Below are 21,572 nucleotides of genomic sequence, written 5' to 3'. Positions count from 1 at the left end.
GATGTTTTCATACCAGCAGTTGAAAGGGAACCTTCGCAGTATTTGATGATGAGGATGGCCATTTCACTGCCCACATTGGTGGAGACTGGGGTGGAGGAGAAAGCAGGGCCTGCAGCTTTCAGACCAGGTGAAGATGGAAAAGAGTAGCGACCGGCAAGTGTTCTCACTGCCAAGAGATTTATCCAGACTTACTTTATTTTTTTTGTCAATTCTACCTCAAAATTTCTCATTTGTCTCCACCACATGAACTGAAGTATAAGCTCTTCTCATCCACAATAATTTATGTCTTCCAGCCCCCGTTTCCCTCAACTATCAGTCACATGTTGGACCTTGATAGCTTTCTAACCCTTCCTCCGCTGGTGCCTCCCATCCCAGGGTTCCCACACTGATACAGATCAGGATTGTGCTGTAAAGCTCATGTGTAGATCACCACCCGCACAATAAAGGGTTGTTTGTGGCAGAGCAGCAGGATCACTGAAAACAGAACTGATAGGACGTAATTTATTGTTGCATGGCCCCCTCATCTGCTGTGAGCGGGACCTTGGGTTATCTTAAAGTAGCATCTTCTTAAAACATCCAGTTAGAAGATTAACTGAGCACTTAATGTGATCCCAGGCGAGTGATTGAACAGTCTGTGGTGCTGACTGTATATGAGTTAAGTGCATTAGTGGGAAACAGAGAAGGTTTTCATTTTTAATGTGTGTTCAACATGAACACAAAAACTAATTCTAGCTCCTCTTACGTGCTCAAATCTTTACTTGGTAAAATTTAAAAAGCTTTTTTTGTCTTGTATAGGAATGTCTTTATTGGTTATTACCAATGAAAGCATCACAGTCATCATATCACAACATGAAACCCCTTTAAGATCACACTGAAGAAAATATCTTATTTCTCACTCTGACTGATGCTACAATTAGTTACATAACTGGTCAAACTCATTTTGGCTTGATTGAATTTGACTTAACTTAATATAGACTCGGGTCAAGAAGCCAGTGGTGCTTGAAGTTGTCCTGATCAAACAGGGAGGATGCAAACACTGACCTGGCTTTTGGGGTCATTTCACCTCTGAGGGTTTAGGAGCTTTACAGAGAGTGTTTGAAGTCTATCGGGGAGGATAGAGAAGTCTGAAGATAAACCAGACAGAGTCTGTCAATAAATATATCAATGAAGCTGTGTTACAGCAGCATAATATGCCCTGATGCTGGGATTTGACTGGTTCAATGCACTGATGTTGAACATGGTTATTAGTGAGACTAGAAGAGGTTTCTTGTATTTTCTGAAAAAGTTTTAATATTTCATTGTATGACATTTAATTGTCACACTACTCCTATGACAACTAATAATTAACATCAGAATCGCTTTACTTTAGTGCACTTTATACTTTATATGAAAAGCAATAAAATGAGCTTTACAACTAAATGAAATTATTTTAAAATTAGGAAGCCGGAAGAGAAAAAACGATTTTAAAAAACAAGTTTAACATAAACATAAACTTTATTATGTACAAAATCAGGGCCAAAAAGATTTGAAAGATTCCACAGAGTGAGAGAAAAGCAGCCTTACTGTAACATAGAGAGGCAGAGAGGTTTTATTCTGTTTTATTCTATCTCAACAAATGTATTGTTCTTGGAAATGAAAACTTTTAGTGTTGGTGAAATAATAAATTCTTGCACTAAACAACCACAGCAACCTTAAAAATGTGTGCAACTGTGAATTTAATTAAGCAAACATGAGCAGTAAAATAAGATGAATCTACTTGAAAATAAAAAATGACTTTTGTGCTTTTCTTCATGTTTTATCTTATTTGTTTTATGTAATGTTAATGTAATATATTCGTTATGTATGATCTTTATTTGTTTTTAAGCACATTGAGTTTACGCTTGCCGTATGAAATGTGCTATATAAATAACTGACTTGACTTGACTTGACTTTCTAACTCTTGTGTTCTTTATTATGTTTATAGAAGATTTTCTACACTTTCCATTAATTTCCATCATGAAACAATCTTATGTTGTTGTGTAGCACTTGTGACTCACATGCAGTTGACTCTATATTACAATCTCATGTGCATAATGAAACTTTTTGGTAATATTTAGAGTGATATTACAATAAAAAACAACTTATATACTGTGTCTCTTGGATGAATTGGAGGACTGTTTGTGAACAGTAAGAAAAAAGAAAAATAGCTATAAAAATTATAAAATTAGGGTTGAAATACTGCCAAAGTTTCCTGAAGACAAAACTAAATATCAGTTTTATATCAGATACATACATTATATTATATATAAGATCCATATGCTGAACTCTTTTCCACAGAATTTGCACTGTAGATGTGTCTTTGTTTAGAGTTTGTTATTATTATATATTGTTATAAAAATACAACATTTAAACAGTTTTTACAAAGGACATGAATCAATTTAGTCATTGGTAGACAAATAAAAGAAAACAAATTGACAGATAGTCACCCAAAACATTTTGGAGATGAATGCTTTAAATTCATGTTATTATTATTGAACTTCACAGGGTTTGAAGTAACTCTTCAGCTTTGTTTTCTGCTCTCAGTTCTCTGATAACAGACAGGAGATGTCAGAGTTCACGGCAGTGAGTGGACAGCTGAGTGTGTCAGAGATTTTCTTCTTCACTGGACATCAGGCCTGGAGTGTGTCAGAGGATGAGGTCTGCACCGAAACTCTGAAGCACTCATCGACCCCTTCAAAATGCAGTGTGTGTGTGTGTGTGTGTGTGTGTGTGTGTGTGTGTGTGTGTGTGTGTGTGTGTGTGCAAAAGAGAGACCCACTGAGAGAAACACTCTGGATACACACTGAACTAATTTCTCTAAACAACTTTTAAAATATTTGATCTCAACATGATGGAGGGGAAAATCAATATGCTGCAGATGACGCAGCACAATTTTCAATTTAACTGAACTATGAGGCTGTAAAAATTCAAATGATGTGAGTGTTAATTAACACCCATCAGTTTTACCTTTTAGACAGACAGCTCTAACTTTATCAGCTCTGAAAGCCACAATCCTGTCAGTTTTTGTCAAGTGAAAGCCACTAAAAGAACATCTGAACAGCTTCTTTCTTTTCTGTCACAATATCTACATCTGTTTTGTTTAAAGTAAAAAATGTCAAATGATGACATGCAAAAATAAAAAAAAAACTCTTTTTGTGATGGTTTGTTTTTGAGAACAACAACCTTGTCTGGTCTGTCTTGCTTCTTCTACACCGGGATGGAGAATTAATCTGTGAAACATCTGCAAGTGCTGTAAAATGTCTGTTTGCATTACTGATTACAACTAGGGTAAAATAATTATATTCATCATTTCCCAGTTTATTGTACAGTGACAATATCCAACAATCAAGAGATTTATCAATTGCTTAACTTTTTGTATGAATAATTTACCCAATAAAATAATGAGATATGCCTGCATCACAGGGTGTAAGAGCCCAAAGTGATGTCTGACATAAAATCAAACAGTTCAATCTGAAATGATAAAAAGGCGTCAAGCATTTTTAAAAGAATAAATAATACATTTATTTACTGGATACACAACTGCTGAGAGGAATAAATAAAACATAACAAAACAAAACTTTGAGCTACCCTTCCAAGAATAAAAAATAAAATAAAATTAGAGCAAAATATCCTATCTATTACATTAAATATTCCAATAATCCAATACACGCTGCACATTCACTGCAGTAATTAATCAATTATCTGATCTGAGTGAACTCACACCTGAGCAGAACCGCTTCTACTAATATTTAAACTCGGAGTAACTTCTCTTTGTGACACAGACTTTCTGCATCCCGACAGGTAGCCAATGGGAGCGCCTTGTAGCACGAGCCCACCGCCTCCCGTGCGCCGTGTCCCGCGCGCCCATTGGGCAGACTGATGGAACCCAGGGAACTCGCACACGAGCCGCTCGCGTGCAGGCTCGGCCTCTATAAATAAAACCTGAGGAGCTGGAAACAGGACTGGATGTCATCTTGGCGTGAAGACAGAAGTCACTTCGGACATTTGTTATCAGCAAACTGCTGCTGTGGTTTGTCAGGAGAAGGCGGGACTTTTTTCATTTACTGATCTGCAGCATTTCTGCTATTTATTGTTATTATTTTACTGTTTCACTCTTGGAAATTGTAAATCTGAAGATGCCAGCCGGAACTTTAGAAAGAACATCTCCATCCGCTGTGGCTGCCACTCCGGCAAGTGGCGATTCCACACCCGAGAAACCCCGGACCCAGACAGAGAGCAGAAAGGTACCTGAGCCTTTGGTTTTCTTATATTGTTTAGCAACTGTTTGTTTAACGTTAAAAACAGAGTAAAACATATAAATAAAACATTTTTTTTCTATTTTAAGTCGTCTAAACCAATCATGGAAAAGCGGAGACGTGCGCGGATCAATGAGAGTCTGAGCCAGCTGAAGACCCTGATCCTGGACGCACTCAAGAAAGATGTAAGGAGATGCACAGATACTAACCTTTCTATACTTGATATATTACGTACATCTTGTATTTAGGAAAAAATACTGAAAAAAAAAATCTAAAATCACTCTTGTCATATTTAGAGCTCCAGACACTCCAAACTGGAGAAGGCGGACATCCTTGAGATGACTGTGAAGCACCTCAGGAACCTGCAGCGACTTCAGATGACCGGTATGTGAACACCATTTCTGGATTCATCATGTTGATGTGTGCGCAGTAATTCTTGGATGTCTAACTTTAGATGGTTAATATGTTCCCACGGTCTCCCAAGATTTATTGCGACCCACAGCTGACGTGTTTACTCTTAAGAAAAAGATTTCACAAGACTCAGCTGGCTAATGAATATTATTTAAATTAACCAATTTGTTAAATATTCAATAATATTTCTTATATTCTGAATTTCTTTATCTTTTAATATTCTTTTTCAGTATAGAATATGTACCTATCTATCTATCTGTCTATCAATCAATCAATCAATCTATCTATCTATCTATCTATCTATCTATCTATCTATCTATTTATCTGTGTATTTATGTGTATTTGTATTTTCCTCTACAGCTGCTGTGAACACAGACCCGTCCGTCTTGGGTAAATACAGAGCCGGCTTCAGTGAGTGTGTAGGAGAGGTCACCCGTTTCCTGTCCACTTGTGAAGGTGTGAACACAGAGGTGAGGACTCGCCTCCTCAGCCACCTGGCGGCCTGCGTGACCCAGATCAATGCTGTGAACTTCTACACACCTCATCCAGGCCCACTGGGACTCGGACAAACTGGGACACAGATTCCTGCTTCTTCTGCCCCACAGATGCCTTGCAAAAGTGGCTCACTGATGCAAGCCCCCCCAGAAGCGATGAAGCTGTATGGTGGCTTCCAGGTTGTGCCAACACCGGATGGACAGTTTGCCTTTCTTGTTCCCAGTGCAGCTCTCACACCTCTGAGTGCACAAAACAGTCATCACATGTCACCTGTTGCACCACCAGCCACCTCAGACTCTGTGTGGAGACCGTGGTAGGAGCTCAGCTCAACCTGATTTTGGGTGAAAAAAGGACTATCACACAATGATACTTATTTTTGTACATTTTGTAAATGTTTTTGAGAGAGTGATGTTTACACACATTTGTGTTTTTGTTATACGGACTGTGGGAGATGTCTATGGACTCGATGCTTGCTGTGATTTTGTCTGTTTTTGATATGGCACAATTTGTTTGCCTCATGCAGTCAACAAATTCCTTGAAAAGCTCTTGAAAAGCACTGTATTTTTTGAGATTAATAAAATGTTTCTATGATGTTTACTACACTATTTGTCATTTCTCTGCCTCAAAAGTTTCATCCATCAGGTAGTCATGCTGGTGTCCATTCATTTAGAGACAGGTGAACCTGTCCAGTAACTAACATCTCTTGTACAGCAGCCATTTAAACATAGCCCCCCTCGTGTGTGTCTTGTTCACACCTGATCATCCCTTTTGCAGTACACAGGAAATCTGTTTTCTAGCTGGAAATAAATACCCCCTTAATGAGGTAAGGAACCTGAGAGGTTGTGTTGGGCCCAAAAGGCATGCTGCCAGCCCAGTGAGGAGGGCGGGGCTGGTCTGTCGACACGTGCAGGCCTGCCTCCCCTCCTGCCAGATGGGAAATCGTGTTGAAATAGATATGGCATGATTGTGAACCAACTGACAGGGCTAAATGAAGACTAGACTGAATAAGACACTGGTATTACTCAGGGATGAAGTGCTGTTTGAAACAAACATGTTGTTACTTCTTAAGGTATTTTCCCTGCAATAACTGCTCCTTGAAGAGAGTTTTATCCCAATTTTTTACACAGCAAACTGTAAATCAGATTAAAAAGGATTTGAATCCTCGCTTTTATCAGCAGCAGCAGCCCCGTGAGTGCAGTCATATCGTTGTCCATTTAGTGGACAGTTGACGAGCTGACGGCCCCAGCGTGTGTCCTGAGCGTGGTGCTCACACAGCAGGCCACAAGCGGAGCGTGACCGGAGGTCACAGGTGCCCCTCATTCACACTGCTGAGACAACGCAGCTTCAACAGCATGTTGCCCTATATCTGGCAACCCATCAACAGACCTGGCAGTCCATCACCAGAAGACAGGGCCTCCCTTTGACAGCATCAAACAGCGGCACCTCCGGAGCCAAACAGACTCACACAATCCATGACCATTTGTTCCTAATTTAAAATTCATGGAATTTAAAGGATTAGATAATGATAGAAAAAGCAGTAATCAATATGTTTCTAAGTTTCTTTGAAGAACAGAGTAACAGGTGCACATTATTCTGCACTATATAGTGTTTTTATGTGGCAAATCTATCAAGGAGCAAATGCTAAAATGGTTTTTAATTCTGGCTTTCAACATAGAAATTCAAGTCATTGTACTCATCTCTCTGTCACTCCAGAAGTCATTAGAACTCCTCACTTTGTGCAAATGATACAGTCGATTAAGTTTACATCTCTGTTTTGGCACAGCTGAGGGAAGACTGGCACTAAGGAGGACTAAAAGACAAAATAGTGCTCCCCCTCCTATCAGAGCATCCTTTGAGAAGACCCTCCGAAACACAAAAACAAAGACGGGCCCCTCAGTGGCTCAATGGCTCCTCTCTTTGTGACCCTCTTCATCTTCATAAAGAGCCTTCCCCTTGTTTATCCAGGAAGAGGTTTAATAGCTGGGAGGAGGAGGGAGAGAGGACCGTGCTGTCACTTTCACCGTGCGAAAGAAGGCTTATTGTTGGCTGCTCCCAAAGGTCCTGGTTTTAAAGGCTTTGGAGAACTCTTCAGGCCAGGCTGTGCTCTTCAGATAAGAGGATCTGTGAAGTGCTGACAGGTTGCCTCTATCAGTACCTATATATGATGAAGAACCTGGAGTGGGTTTGGATGGAGCAGCTTCAACAGATGACGGCCATTCCTGAGGAAATTTGCAGTGTTTACTGGTGTTGGCCCCCTTCCTCCATCTTTTGTCCAAAGGTTTGTTATCCCCACTCCCTGCCCCTCCCCAATCAGTTAAGATGCCCAGTTATCCCAAACCTTGTAAAGCAGAGATTGGTAAACATGAAGCTGGGTAGGGTCTGCCCCTTCGCTGTGCTCCATGATTGATGGCCTCCTCTCACAAACACAGTGACAACAGTGACAGGTTCCCTCTGACACACACCGGAAACCTCCACCTCCTCCGCCTCTGTGGGTGAATCGGCGTAGTATTCTTCTTTAGAGTTGTTATGGTGCTTGATGGGGGTCGAAGTAGTCCACAGCGGTTCACATCAAGGCTAATGAATAGATTATGCACTCGATATCAATGGTGAATGAACAATGCTCTTTGTCCCTTTGCCTCCCTTTTTGATTTAGCTCGTTGTTTTGGAAAAACCAAACAACATACTGGTGGAAGTGTAGTTTCCGGGGTTGGATTTAGTATCAGCATGACACCATTACACTGGTAGTGCAAAATTTATCACTTTGGACCCACTCAGAGTGGTGATGGTGTGGCATTAAAACCAAGTAACACTGGTAATACATCATGAGTCATCGCATCTTCAAAGGAGATGTTGTATTGAATGTCGGGGACAGGGGTGGGGGTCTTGTTTTCTCTGGCTTCATGCGGTTCTTGGCCATATGCCCATGAAGGCTTATGAAGAGGGCCATAAAGATACACTTTCACTGCAGGAGTCCTTTCAAAGTCAGGCATCCCATAATACGGATGCTCCAATTACAGCTGTAACTTTCTGGTCTGGCCAACCCTGCAAAACTGAAAAAAACATGTGTGAGGCATCAAATGAGTGAACATGACAGCCTGGAGAAGATCAAGGGAAGTTTAAGGGATTATTCCAGTTTGTTACAACTTGGGTCTTATTTTTGTATTTTTGTATTGGTACTAATAACTCACCAAGTTAATTGTTGAGATCTAGGAACATTGCGAAAGAAAGATCCACTAGGGCAAGAAGTAGGAGCAGTCAGTTGATCATACAGGTTTTAAATAATTATTACTTACTTAGGCAAACAAATTATTATTCAAACGTCCATCAGTTTCTGACTTACTGTCTTGACTTACACAGTTTATTGTAATATTATTTGGAATATCTGGTTAAACGGTTGGCCTGGTCACAAATGGTTTGATCAGTTGAGAGGTGCAATACTTGTTTGCATTGTCTGTGTTTCCAAAATAGAATTAAAAATATTTACATAATATCACCAGTCTTACCCTTAATGACAAATTTTGTGTTGCCAGTTTGTGAAAACCCATTTGGTTGATGCTTATTTACCTAATACATCTCATTCCTTTGTGTTGTAGATCTCCAATGATGTCCAAAAACTATTAAAAACACACCAAGGAGGCACACCATTGCACTGGGTGACATGTTGGTTCAGAAACGGCTCCTAGACTAATAACAGCAATCCGCAATTACTCAGAGAGTAGTTCTGTGTAAGGCAGAGGCCACAGCACATGCACAGGAACATGTGTCCGTTTACAGAGCTTTGCTAGCTTGTTGTGCTACATATCACAACCTCTTGACTTTGTACTCAAGTTCTTTGAGAATTTTCAAATGTAGTAGTAGTCAAGAGGTTGTGATATGTAGCACAACAAGCTAGCAAAGCTCTGTAAACGGAGAGCCATGTTCCCACGCATGCACAGTGGCGTCTGCTGTCCAAGGAACTACCCACCAGAGATTCAAAACGTGATTGCTGATATTTGTTTTTGGAAGCATTTCTGAACAAACTACCATGACCGTAATCTTCAGGGCAAAGGAACATGTCACTCAGTGCAATGGTTTGGACAACAAGAGAGGTCTACTGCACAGAGGAATATGATATATCAGGCTTTGGATACACACACAATACTTGTAAGTAGTATGAGTTCATTGTTGGTTTGGTTCTGCACATGAGGTTTGTTGACAGTAAGAAAAATATAGAAAATATAGAAAATGACCAATCCTTTAAAAAGTTTGGTCTTGACCTGGATCTTGAATTGATCAGGAAGAACCCTTAACAGGCTGTTTGACCACTTACCCTCTGGAAAAAGCTGCAGTGCATCTGGACCAAAATCTATTAACAACTTGTTAACATTTATAACTGCATACATATCATTGCTATTTTGCTCAGCAAAACTGCAATACTATAATTTTGACACTTTAGCATTCAGGCTACTTACGGATTTACTCTCAATACATGGAGGCAAGATCTGACACCGCAAGGTTTTTACATGAAGGTACCAATGAAATTCTGTACTAAACCATAATTTGTAAGATGCACTTACTGATAGTTTAAGCATGTCTCCCCATTGTGAAACAAACGCCACTTCAGAAATTACCTCTGCTGCTGGAAGTTGGAGTGTGGGAGGTATTTCAATTGTCTTGCAGCAGCTAACTGCTTGGTCATGCAGTGACTCTAGATACTAGAAAGATTAGTAATATACAATGAAGGACTGAATGCATGCATAATAAAAACCTCTCCATCTGGGGAGCTGGGAACAAAACAAGTATAGCTGTATGAGAGCAGGGTCCAGAGGGCCATAGTTCCTGATTCATGCTCGATAATTGTAATGTGATGATAAGGAGCTTATAGCCTCTTGTTATCCTCCAATAGGGACGGATAAGACAAAGGGCAATGTACCAGTATGCTAAAAGATTACCATTCTGGTGACATCTCCCCGTCCACTTAACACCCACATCAGGTCAGCTGTTCTTAATTTGGTCAGCAACACCAATTTAGCCTCCACCCGGGGGTCTGGGTGCACTGAGGGGTAAATATTGACTCTTGTTTGTAGGCAAGGCTCACATTTTGAGCGTGCAAAATGGTCTATTTGTGTTCTTGAAATGTTTGGGTCATCGTATCATGGAGGATGTGTGTCACCCTCTCATAGGCTGAGAGAGAGGATCTAATAGACACCTGTCCGCATAATAGCAACTGGTGTTGGTTATCATTTCACGACTGGCTGAACTCATTTATGTGATGCTGAAAAAAAACAATGAGCATGATAATTAGAGTAGAGAGAAATATTCCATTTACTTTTATGTTTTTTGCCCCTTGTTTTTAATACTATATAACATTATGAATGATCAAACTGGTGGCGAACACCCACACGACAACTAGATCTGAAATTAGTTAACATTTTCAGATTAAAACTTCCTCTTGAATTCTTGCCCCAAGCACTGAGTCTCAGATGACCTCTGCTCTTTGTCCTGAGGACCCTGCCCTGCCCTCGCCACCTCCCTCCTCACTGGCCACTCTAAACTCTGTGGGAAACCCCCCAGTGCTTTGTGTTGTTTTGGACATTGTGCGTCTCACCAGATAATGTGTCCTCCCCTCTGTTTCTTTCCTCTCCTGTCTGAAGAGCTGCTGTGTGGAGCGTGGTGTCCGGCGCTAACTGCCCACTAAGCGGGACAGAGAGATGGGATCTGACCAGGGGGTTAAGAGCTGCTTTTCATCCCACCTCTCAGGACAGCACTCAGACCCTGCGGCTGTAAGTTTGCCAGGCAATGAGAGTAATTGGCAGTTAAGGATGTTGACAGGTGATTTGAGTGCTGAAGATAACTCCGTTAACCTCTGAAACTATGTTGGACCCTTCAGTGATTTCAGTTATACAAATACATGTTCTGTGACCAGGCTTTGCTCAAACCCACAGAACATTAGTTAACTTTTAGTTTAAACTTTAAACTGGTAGAAATGACAATTTTCGAAAAAAAAAAAAAAAAAGGTACCAAATACTGGGCTGACGTTTAGCTAAATGAGTACAAATTTGGCATAAAACAGCTCTAACATATTTTCATTTGATTTAACTGTGCAGCTATAAAAACATGGATAAGATACAGAATATTATGAATAAAGTTCCTCATAAAGTCCCCTTAAAACTTAAACTTAAACCTGCATTAATTAATTTTGATTTGGAGACAACAAGTTCTAAACACAACATTGATATTATAAAGTTCATATGGCCAACCGGTTAGCAAACAGTTGCTTATTTTTACATCCAGCAGATACAAAGAAACATTATCTTTCATTTGGAGTCAAGTTCTTGGCCACCTGATGGTTTGAAGTCCAATATTTCCTCTCCTTTTAACTCTGTTTTAGTATCTACCAACTTCCTAGAAAAATAGCTGCTAAATGCTAAACTATGTTCACAAACTAGTTGCTAACATTATGACAGCTTTTTTGTTGAAAACACAAAGTTGATGAGAGTGGTGAGGCTGAGCCAAAACAATTTGCTGATAATGGAGACTAAAATGCTCAGTAGAGCTGAGCAGAAATGTAGTTGGCTAACAATTCTCTGAGGGTTTGTCACTAAGAGTGACACCTTTCACATTATACATAGTCATTTTGATCCATTGTTAATATAAAACTATTGATTAGAGTAGCCGTTTAAGAACAAATTTGAAGTTCCATTTCATATCTGTAATTCTACAGTTGGTGTTTTCCCCACCAGAGTGTATTTAGAAATTTGGAAACTGCTATACTATTTGCTCTTTTAGCTGTTCTACATAATTTATATGTTATTAACTTTGAACCCTTCTGCTCTTACTGAATAAAAACATGCATTTAACGACTTCCACGTCTTGTTGCTCATTAGCCGTTAAATGTTAAATGTCCAGTTTACCCTACAGTTTTGGTCAAGTGAGGATTACCTCCTCTTGAGGCCATCCCTCCAAACTCTGGAAGTAAGACAGCCACCACTTTTTGTCATGTGAACTGTGATGTCATTCAACTCGGACCGAGGACCCAATCGACCCTCTGGCCTTTGACCCTTATTAACCGTGGGTTAGAGTGCTGCATTCAAGGTGTAGCCATCTGTGTGCCTTGTTGTGTCGAGGCTTCCCTCCTCCCTGCTCTGGTCTCTCGCTCTTTATCATCCCTCTCAGTATTCAGGAGCATTGGGGTGATCAGAGGAGTCTCAGGGGATGATGACTGCCTGGTCTCGATCAACTTTTAAAAAAGCTTTAAATGCCTTCATAATTCTTGCAACTCCACTTAGTAATAATCATCTTTTCCCATCCTCTGAATTAGATGAAAAAGACTTTGCACATTCAAGGATCTGTATATAAATGGTATATTTGGCAGCTTTACTGGAAATTAGCACCTTTTATAACTCGCTGCAGCTTGATCTGTTCAGATATTTTCAAGTTAGAAACCTTAAAAAATAAATACACCACTAATTTTCCCCTTCCACCCTTGTATTGACAATCTCCTCCATGTTTTAGACCTGGCAAAAGGCCACTTTTCATATTTGTGTAACCTGATTGCAGTAGATAAAACCTCTGGAACTCAGAAGATTAGATTACATTAGGAGCAGGAATTGGGGAAGATTTTCTCTGACGCTTGGTGGGATGATGCCTTAGAAGCAGTCAACTCTTCATCTTCATGTCCGAGGCTTGGTCTTCACAGACCTTCACAGTGCATTTAAGCAAGGCCAGAATTTACCCTGATGTTGCTGACAGCTTTGACAAATTCTACTAAACTCTATGTCGAACTCTCTTACACATACAGAACGTGCTGGTCTTGCCCCAAGCTGGCAAGATTTTGTGAGTCATTCTTCAAAACAGTACTCAACAGAAATGTACCCCTGTCACCTGAAATTGCAAACTTTGGTCTGCCACCTGCAGGAGGATCAGCAGCTAAATTATACTCCTACTGGAAACCCATAATCTGTTTTAGAGATTATGATCTCATCTGATGAGATCTAAGTTTGAAAATTTGAGAGATGAGGTATTTTACAATGTACAGTTCTAATGGGAACTGTTTTTTCATTTCTCTCCTTCTGTACTGACATTTGTGTGTTTACCTACTTTTTTGCATTAGTCCAGACTCTTGCTTCATTTGACATTCATTTTGGATAACACCGTGGGAGAAATAGATGATGAAGGGGTGATGGGGTGGTTAAGTTTATGTTAAATGTTAAGATGAAAAAAACTTGTGAACCTTTCATTGCTTTGTACACATTTTCTTTTTTTGCATTTGTCTTCAATACAAAAAAAGTTTTAAAAAAGCTCCAGATGAAAGAGGGTAAGTTTCCCAGCTAAAACCTTGTGATCACATTATGTAAGAATTATGTATATTTTTGCTTTTAGGAAAGACAATGTATCCTGTCTTTTCAAAATGGTAAAAGTGAATTTATTGACATTTTTTAACATGCACTGCTTTTCCAAAACTTATCGATGGTTTCAAAATAGCCTGTGTTCAAATAGTCAGAAGCATTCTGCACTGTCTTGATGATACTTCAGTGTCCTCTGCGACCTACTTGTTATCAAGAAGGCTGTGGACAGTCTAGTCTACTGTGTACATAAAGAGGAGAACCAGAGGCGTCTTCTGGGCATTAAACACACTACAGTCTAAACATATGTTGGCAGATGATTAACATGTTACTCACAGTTCCTTTTAGCGCTGACAGGATCTTAAAAAGTAGTGAGTTGAACTTTGAACCTTGCAAGAAAAGGTTCATTCACCCCTGTTATCATTCAGCCGCATTCATGTTTACTGGTTATCAGCTGCTGAGTTAGAGGTTTGTTTACAGTATTGACTCTGACAGTCAGAACATATAATGCGACTCTTAGTATGAGGAAAGACTAAATGCACGTGAATAAATTCTGATAAATTTGGATAAAAGTGGAAATCTACTCAATGGGACTCTCAATCGTTGTCTCGTTGTTGCATTGAAAATGTTCAGCCAACTCACTCTTCAAAATATGCTCCTCAACACTACCATCATCCTCCTGAAACTGTACTTTCACAGTCAGTGGAGAACATTTATCCACTTTACACTTGATGGTCATGGTGTCACTGGAAACTTGCAGGCTGCAGCTGCTGAGATCAGACATCTCATCTTTAGACACCTGACACACCAGCTGGTCCTTGTCAATGGAGATGACTGTCCGTTTCCTCAGAAAGCCTGGGCTCTCGCAGAGCATCCTGTCCAGCATCTCGACGTCTTGGCTGTTTTTCAGCACCCAGTCATGCAGATACCACAAGTGGCAGTCACATTTCCAGGGGTTCCCGTGCAGTCTCACTGTGCTCTGGAGGACAAACGGGTCCAAGAGGCCCAGTGGGAGACTCTCCAGCTGGTTGTCAGACAGGTAGAGCTGCTGAATGAGCATCTGGTCCTCAAACAGTTTGGCGTCCAGCTTGCTCAGGTTGTTCTTTTGGAGGTGGATCGCCCTGATGCCAAGGAGATCAATGAAGATCATTTCTGGCAGCGAGGTGAGCTGGTTTTCAGAGAGGTCCAGATTCTCCAGGGCTGTAACATTTGTGAAAATGTCCTCAGGAAGGTTTGTGAGCTCATTGGAGGACAAGATAAGGTCAGTAAGAGACGTCAAACTGCTTAGAGAGGACAGCTGTGTCAGCCTGTTGCCTTTCAGGTTCAGCTCCTTTAAATTTGAAGCCTCGAATCCAAACACTTTATCGCTGAAGGTTGTAAGAAGGTTTCCACGGAGGTTCAGCACCCTCAGTTTGGTTAACACAGAGAAGATATTGTCAGCAAGTTCTGATATCTTGTTCCCCTCCAAGTTAAGCTCTATCAGCTGAGAAATGTTGTCGAATGTGTTTGACGAAATATTGCTTATGAGGTTGTTGTTAATTTTCAGGATCTCCAGTCTAACCAGACCAGAAAAAGTCTCTCTTTTCACCTCTTCAAGCTTATTTTGGGACAAATCCAGGATGCGCAGATTGTGCAGGTTCAGGAAAAGAAATGTGGGCAAATTTGATAGGATGTTGCCCTTCATCTGCAGAGTCTGTAGATTTTTAAGGGAGTCAAACATGCCATGAAGCACGGTCTCAAACCTGTTGTAGTTTAGCAGCAGTTTGGTCAGGTTTCCCTGCTTCGAAAATGTCCCCACAAATAAGTGCTCCAGCCAGGGGTTCCCACTGATCTCCAGCTCCTGCAGCTCAGTCAGAGGCTCAAAAGCCTGAGCGTGAATGCTTCGCAGGGCATTGTTTAAAAAGATAAGCTTGTTGAGCTGGGGGCTCTCCTCTAAGGTATGCGGGAACAGGTACGCCACGGCTGATGTCATTATGATAAAGTCCTTGACCTGCTTGGACATGTTACTGGGTAAGGATGTCATCCGTTCATCAGCACACAGTACTTGGACCGGAGTGAAACACTGGCATCTGTATGGACAAGAGTATTGTGACTCTGTGTTGCCTTTGTGACAGAGAAGCAGCAGCAGGAGCAGAGTCAGGCGCAGTTCTTTGTCCATTTTTCACTGTCAAAACATGAAATAAGTTTACAAGAATTAAAGTAAATTGAAGTCAACATGGTTGTGATATAAGAGCGGACAAACTCAAATATTCACAGAAAGAAGAATGAGTGACATTCAACAGTAGAAACAACTGTATTATCCTATTTGAATAAATGAAATTCTACATACCTTTGTGTGACAGGGTTCACGCAGCATTGAAATCAATTTACCTCTGGATCTATGAGCCAGCTGACTGAGAGAGCAAAAAAAAAAAAAGAAGCCTGAATTAGGCAAGACAAAACCTTTGGTCATTGGCCAACTCCTGCCATGCTTTCATTTGCTCTCAACAGAAAAGATCCTCCTGAGATCAGCTGATGTTCCTGTGATTCAGCAAATCAACAAATCAGAACGCAATAAGAACAATGTAGTTGACTTTTATTTGTTGCCACATTATAATACACATCTACAGTATACACTTGTAGAAGAAAGAAATGCTTTCTTTTGGTTAGTTTGAGCAAAAGTCTGTCAGAGTTGAGTCACTGTTTACCAAAACAAAACAAACAGATCTTTGCTTTCATCACTCTTCCCAGTTAAATGTTGTTTTTTTTTGAGTCAGAAATAACAAATACTATTACAACTACTCCTATCTCTACTGATGAATTTGCTTATTTTATTTATTTAACCAGGAAGTCTCTTGACATAGACCTGGCCAAAATGGCAGCGCAGTAGTAGTAGTGTAGAGTAGTTAACACAGAGTGACATGAAGCATTAATCTACAATATTCACATATATACACATTTTGGAAACAGTGATGGACATTTTTCACCATGTTATGACTTTTTATGACATTTTATGGACCAAACAACTAATTAATTAATCAAGAAAATAAACAACAGATTAATCGATAGTGAAAATAATCTTTAGTTGCAGCCTTATATATAATAACAGTTGCATCTATTATTTATTTTGCTCTTTAAGTACAGCAGACTTTATATGAACAGAAACTGGCACCTGGTGTAAATACAAAATGTGAAGATTATGTCGTTTAACTGTACGCAACTTTGCATTTTCCACTGAGAATTTACCATAAATCTGGAGGTTCAGGAGTCATCAGAGTTTCTGCAGCAGACCATCACCTCCACCAGGTGTCGTACTCTTCCTCCCAACCTCAGACAGCAGTGATGGTATTCCTTGATCCTCCCTCCCCTCCAGGTTACTCCTTGAGGATGCACAGGAGACAACACTGCTTGGGAAAAGATCCAACGCCAAAAACCATCAGGAACTACGTCAAGGAAGCTAATTTTGGAATTTTTCAATCTCTACATAACTAGAGGGATTTTTTAAAATCTTTTGCCATTTTACTTTGCTTAGTTTAACAATGGCCAATGGTGGAATACAGCTTCTTGGCTTCACGCTGGCCTTCCTGGGCTTCATCGGCTCAATAGCATCCACAGTCATGGTGGAGTGGAAAGCTTCGTCCTATGCAGGAGACAACATCATAACAGCTCAGGCGCTGTATGAAGGGCTGTGGAAGACCTGTGCGTCACAGAGCACGGGTCAAATTCAGTGTAAAGTGTATGATTCACTTCTTCAACTACCAGGTAATGTTGTTTTACATGTCATGTCTTTAACAATGAGACAACTTTACAACTATCAACATATATACCATCTCATCAGAGTATACTGAGCCTATAATTATTATTTCCAAAGTAAATTTTCTTCCTTTTCAAGTAGGAAGTAGGAAGAAAATCATGGCACCATGAATAGTACATCACTTAAACAATATTTAGAATTGGATCAATAGTGAATTCATGCAATTGATTTATGAAATGCCTCATGTTTAGAGTTTAAAAATCATTGTAAAACAGGAATGTGTAAAGTTCTGTGGTCATACAAACCTCCCTAGAGGTCTAAGAAAGTGTCCTCCTCTCTCCACAAGACCTCATGCATGCAGAGACATGTCAGTCAAATACCAGCAGCTGGCTGATCAAAGAGAAACAGTCTGAAAAAAGGGAAATAAAAAGAACAAGAAGGAATATAAGTTTTCACACTGTGCTTGATAGTGTGAGATGTCAAATGTAAATATATCTTTACAAATGAATTTATGACTTAGATATAATAAGATACTCATTCATCATTCTGATGAATGAGCATTCGAAGGAATGTTTTGAGTATCACTCAGCTGGATGTGACTCATGTCATCTGAATCCCTGCCTGCTGTAAACAAGAAGAAGAACACTGAGAATGAAAACAGAGACTCGTGTGGCCAATTATTAACTATTTGCTAAGTGCTTTACTATTTATGTGCATTATGAAAATAAGTCTGAATTAATTGTGGCCACCCAGATGGTTTTATTTAAGCTTTTTATTTTTTTTTAAATTTTTTTTAAAGAAAGAGGGGTGTTATCATTGTCTGTGATTCATATTTATGTGTGCATTTAGAAAGTGTAGAGGGACAGAGACATCAGGAAAAGAACTTCACAAATTCATTTTAAAACCTGCTTAAATGAAATGATCCTATGTCTTGGTCTCCAGGGATTGTACAGGGCACACGAGGGCTGATGTTGTCCTCCATCTTGCTGTGCTTTATTGCCATCTTGGTGGCGACGGTGGGCATGAAGTGCACCACCTGTATGGCAGAGGAGCCGCAGCAGAAGGACAAAGTGGCTCTAGCTGGAGGAGTTATCTTCATTATTGCAGGTCAGAGTTCATTCAGATGCACACATGTGAGAACACACACTGTTTGAACATCAAAACTGCAAAAATGCACCACACCTGTTTGTTTAGTTTTGACCTTTATAAAGCAATGATGTTTGGACATGATTTAGCTTGTAGTGAAATGTTTTTGCCTCTTGTGGTTTTCCAGGTTTGCTTGCTCTGGTGGGAACATCTTGGTATGGCCACAGGATAGCACAAGATTTCTACAACCCATTCACTCCGACTAACTCAAGGTGAGGTCACACTTTCCTTCTGTCATTTCACACTAATTATCAGGTATCACTGTGGTTGTGTGTGATGACTCAGGGGACGGACACACTCACATGTTTATCATGCTGTTGTTCTCCTTTTTATCATTCAGAAGTGCAGACTTTTTCCCCTCTACACTTTTTTGTGTAACAGCTTGAATCAAAACATTGTAATGATTGTGAGTCACTGATATGAATCTTACTGAATTGATGCAGGTAAATGTGGGAAAAAAAACTCTCAATATCTCAACTCCTTGTGCATCATTCACAGGTTTGAATTTGGAAGTGCCCTGTACGTCGGATGGGGAGCTGCATGTCTCATCATTATAGGGGGAGGCTTCCTCTGCTGCAACTGCTCCAGCAAAGGCTCAGGGAAATCTCCACGCTACCCACCAACCCGCTCTGCAGACCCGGGCAGGGACTACGTCTAGGTGGATTGTAACTCCATCCAGCCTCTGCTAATGGAAGAGAACTGTCTTTACAGTGGATATATCTTCCCGTTGTCTTTCATATATGATTTAGAATGGTTAAATGTTTTGCAGCATGTACATTTGCAGGTGTTGTGTTGGTGTATGTTTATATTTGTTGGGGGTTTTTGGTAGCCAATATAGATCACACACATAAATAAAAATAAAAAAAACAAGGATCTACACAAATCATCAACAGTTAATGTCACTTTGAAATTAAATAACATGTATGATAACTGTGACTAAGAACACAAGTACGATAAATATGTATTAAAGCTTGAATTATTTTTCAAATGAAAGATTCAACATGTTCAGGACATTCAGGATTTTTACACAGTGTCTGAATAATAACTTATAACAGTCTGCTGACGTTGACACTGTTTTGCACCTGTTACTTTGCTTTGTTTGGGATTTTGCCACTATTCATTCATATTATGTAAAATAAAATCCTCATTTCTTAGCTATGTTTTTTTTTGTTTTGAGGTTTTGTTTTGTTTGATCTGTAACACATACATGTAGATAGTAAAGAAGCAGGGTCAAACTCTAACATCTGCAGCTTCATCAGACCAAAACCCATCAAACAGAAGTTTACAGACAAGAATAAGATGGAGACACAAACATTAGCAGGTAGGACATCGAAGGTAGATAAAGACGATCTCCAGTAATTTTGGAGATTCTGGCTGAAAGCTAGAGAGATAGAGAGCCAGAGTGGAGTTTTATCTAATTATCTCTATTAGAAAATATTACACAAACAGCAGTAGATAATGCATTTGAGGTATAAAATATATCAAACTTTGGCTACAAATGCAATACTGAAGAGGATAATTCATAGTTGGTTTTAGTCTTTTCATAGAATTTGTTAACAACAAGAAAAATACTGAATATTGCCTTATGCTTTAAACATACACATAGGTAAAGGAGTAGTCATCAGTGTATCTGAGTGTGTGCGAGCATGTGCATATGTGTGGGGGAGGAAAAAAAATCCCGCCCTTACTCCCCCCATGTTTCTCATATGGCTGCATCACAGCAAGTCCCCACAATACAAAGGCCAGGCTGCAGACACTGTGTCATTGCCGTCCAAGGAGGGAAGGAGTCTGTAAATAAAATGTATGTATAATGTTTCAGGAGCAATTATGTGACTATCAGCTCTGAGAGAAACACAGATCATTACACACATCCCCCTCAGTGGCAAAGAGGATTTAAATGTCTGGTTTAAAAACGGTTTAGGGTTTAAAAAACTTGAGTTTTGAAAAGTAACTTAAAAGAATCCCTGAAAACATTTTTAAAAATGTGTTTTCATTGTCCTACATGTAGCTGTGAGTGCTGCAGAAATGTGCTGCCTCAGGGAGGGAAAACTTATCCACACAGGGAGAGAAGAAGCCGGGGAGCGGCTCCTGACAGGCATACCTCAGACCACCTGCTCCTGCCCCAACACGTCTGTTCACAGGACTTTAGGCATCAGAGTTCATGGAAAACAGATCCCACACAAAGACTTTATACCCACCTTTGTCTGGCACATTATCACACTGAGCTCTATACATGTCAGAGAAATCCACGCTCTTCCTCTCCTCCTCCAACAAACAAACACACTCACACAGACAAACATTATTTTATCTGCTGTGGTGATGGATGATAACGAGGTGTTCACTGTGTCAGCTCCAACTCACAGTGTTAAGTGAACCTGTAGCAGAGAGCTCCACCATCTGGTAAACCTCGAGTCTGCTGCTCTAAACAGAGAAGCTGCCACAGTTTGAGTACTATGAGTCATGTTGAATGTCTGACAGTAAATACACTTTTGTTATTTGATGCTTTAAAGCCAAGAATACTCTCATCACAGGCTCCATATGTTTATGAGTTGTAAGCTGTTCAACCAAAAAATGATGTTCTGCTCTCAAATTGCTTCAATTTTAGAGGTCTGAAGAGGTGCAATATCTCAGAATAAAAAAGGCACAGATCATGTAAATCAGAGATGTGTTTAATTCTTCTTTCTTATCTGTTAGTCATCTTACAAACCCTCAAATATATCTTGTCCTCAGGTTGGGAACCACTGATTTAGGATGCAGTACATCTGATCAAAAATTAAATAGAAAATGATTGAGAAGTGCTCAATAATAATTCTATGGATTGAGATTAACATGATACATTAAATATAGGAATTACGTATTCATCTACCAAAATTTATCAGTGTTTTACAGTTCACCTTTCCTTGAATAACATATCTTTAATGTTTCTTTTCTTCATATCTTGCTTTTATTAGCTATATTAGAGAGATAATAGAAAAGTAAGAGAGACAACACAGAGACAAGAAGTAAGCCATCCAATAAAGGTCTCTGGCCGGCCTTGAACCAGCTCTGTTACAATTACATTGTCAGTGTCTTACAGTAAAACCCTGAACTTAAGGCCTTCTGTGTCTCACACTGAGTTGAATTCTTGATAATACACTCAAAGAAAAACTGTGGATTATAAAGAACCCACCAAGTGAATTTACATCTTGA

The 21,572-nt window shown here is 39.8% G+C and overlaps 3 protein-coding genes across 3 annotated transcripts; 2 read left to right on the top strand and 1 right to left on the bottom strand.

The window, feature by feature from the left end:
* Window positions 1-3,617: 3,617 nt before the first annotated feature.
* On the top strand, window positions 3,618-5,780 carry LOC137193401 (transcription factor HES-1-like). The gene is made up of 4 exons (XM_067604637.1): window positions 3,618-4,262; window positions 4,364-4,459; window positions 4,571-4,658; window positions 5,046-5,780. Exons 1-4 carry the CDS (start codon window positions 4,155-4,157, stop codon window positions 5,495-5,497), a joined length of 744 nt encoding a protein of 247 aa, XP_067460738.1. The 5' UTR covers window positions 3,618-4,154; the 3' UTR covers window positions 5,498-5,780.
* Window positions 5,781-13,561: 7,781 nt separating this feature from the next.
* Window positions 13,562-16,843, bottom strand: zgc:153913 (carboxypeptidase N subunit 2). The gene is made up of 3 exons (XM_067605374.1): window positions 16,730-16,843; window positions 15,834-16,024; window positions 13,562-15,668 (listed from the first exon to the last, which is right to left on the bottom strand). Exon 3 carries the CDS (start codon window positions 15,660-15,662, stop codon window positions 14,085-14,087), a length of 1,578 nt encoding a protein of 525 aa, XP_067461475.1. The 5' UTR covers window positions 15,663-15,668; window positions 15,834-16,024; window positions 16,730-16,843; the 3' UTR covers window positions 13,562-14,084.
* Window positions 16,844-17,022: 179 nt separating this feature from the next.
* On the top strand, window positions 17,023-19,537 carry cldn1 (claudin 1). Its single transcript, XM_067605375.1, has 4 exons — window positions 17,023-17,245; window positions 18,180-18,344; window positions 18,511-18,595; window positions 18,882-19,537. The coding sequence occupies exons 1-4, from the start codon at window positions 17,023-17,025 to the stop codon at window positions 19,039-19,041; spliced, it is 633 nt and encodes a 210-aa protein (XP_067461476.1). The 3' UTR covers window positions 19,042-19,537.
* Window positions 19,538-21,572: the final 2,035 nt, after the last annotated feature.

The sequence above is a fragment of the Thunnus thynnus genome, chromosome 12 (genome assembly GCF_963924715.1).
Source record: "Thunnus thynnus chromosome 12, fThuThy2.1, whole genome shotgun sequence".
Lineage (NCBI taxonomy): Eukaryota > Metazoa > Chordata > Actinopteri > Scombriformes > Scombridae > Thunnus > Thunnus thynnus.
This window is presented reverse-complemented; position numbering and strand designations above follow the sequence as displayed.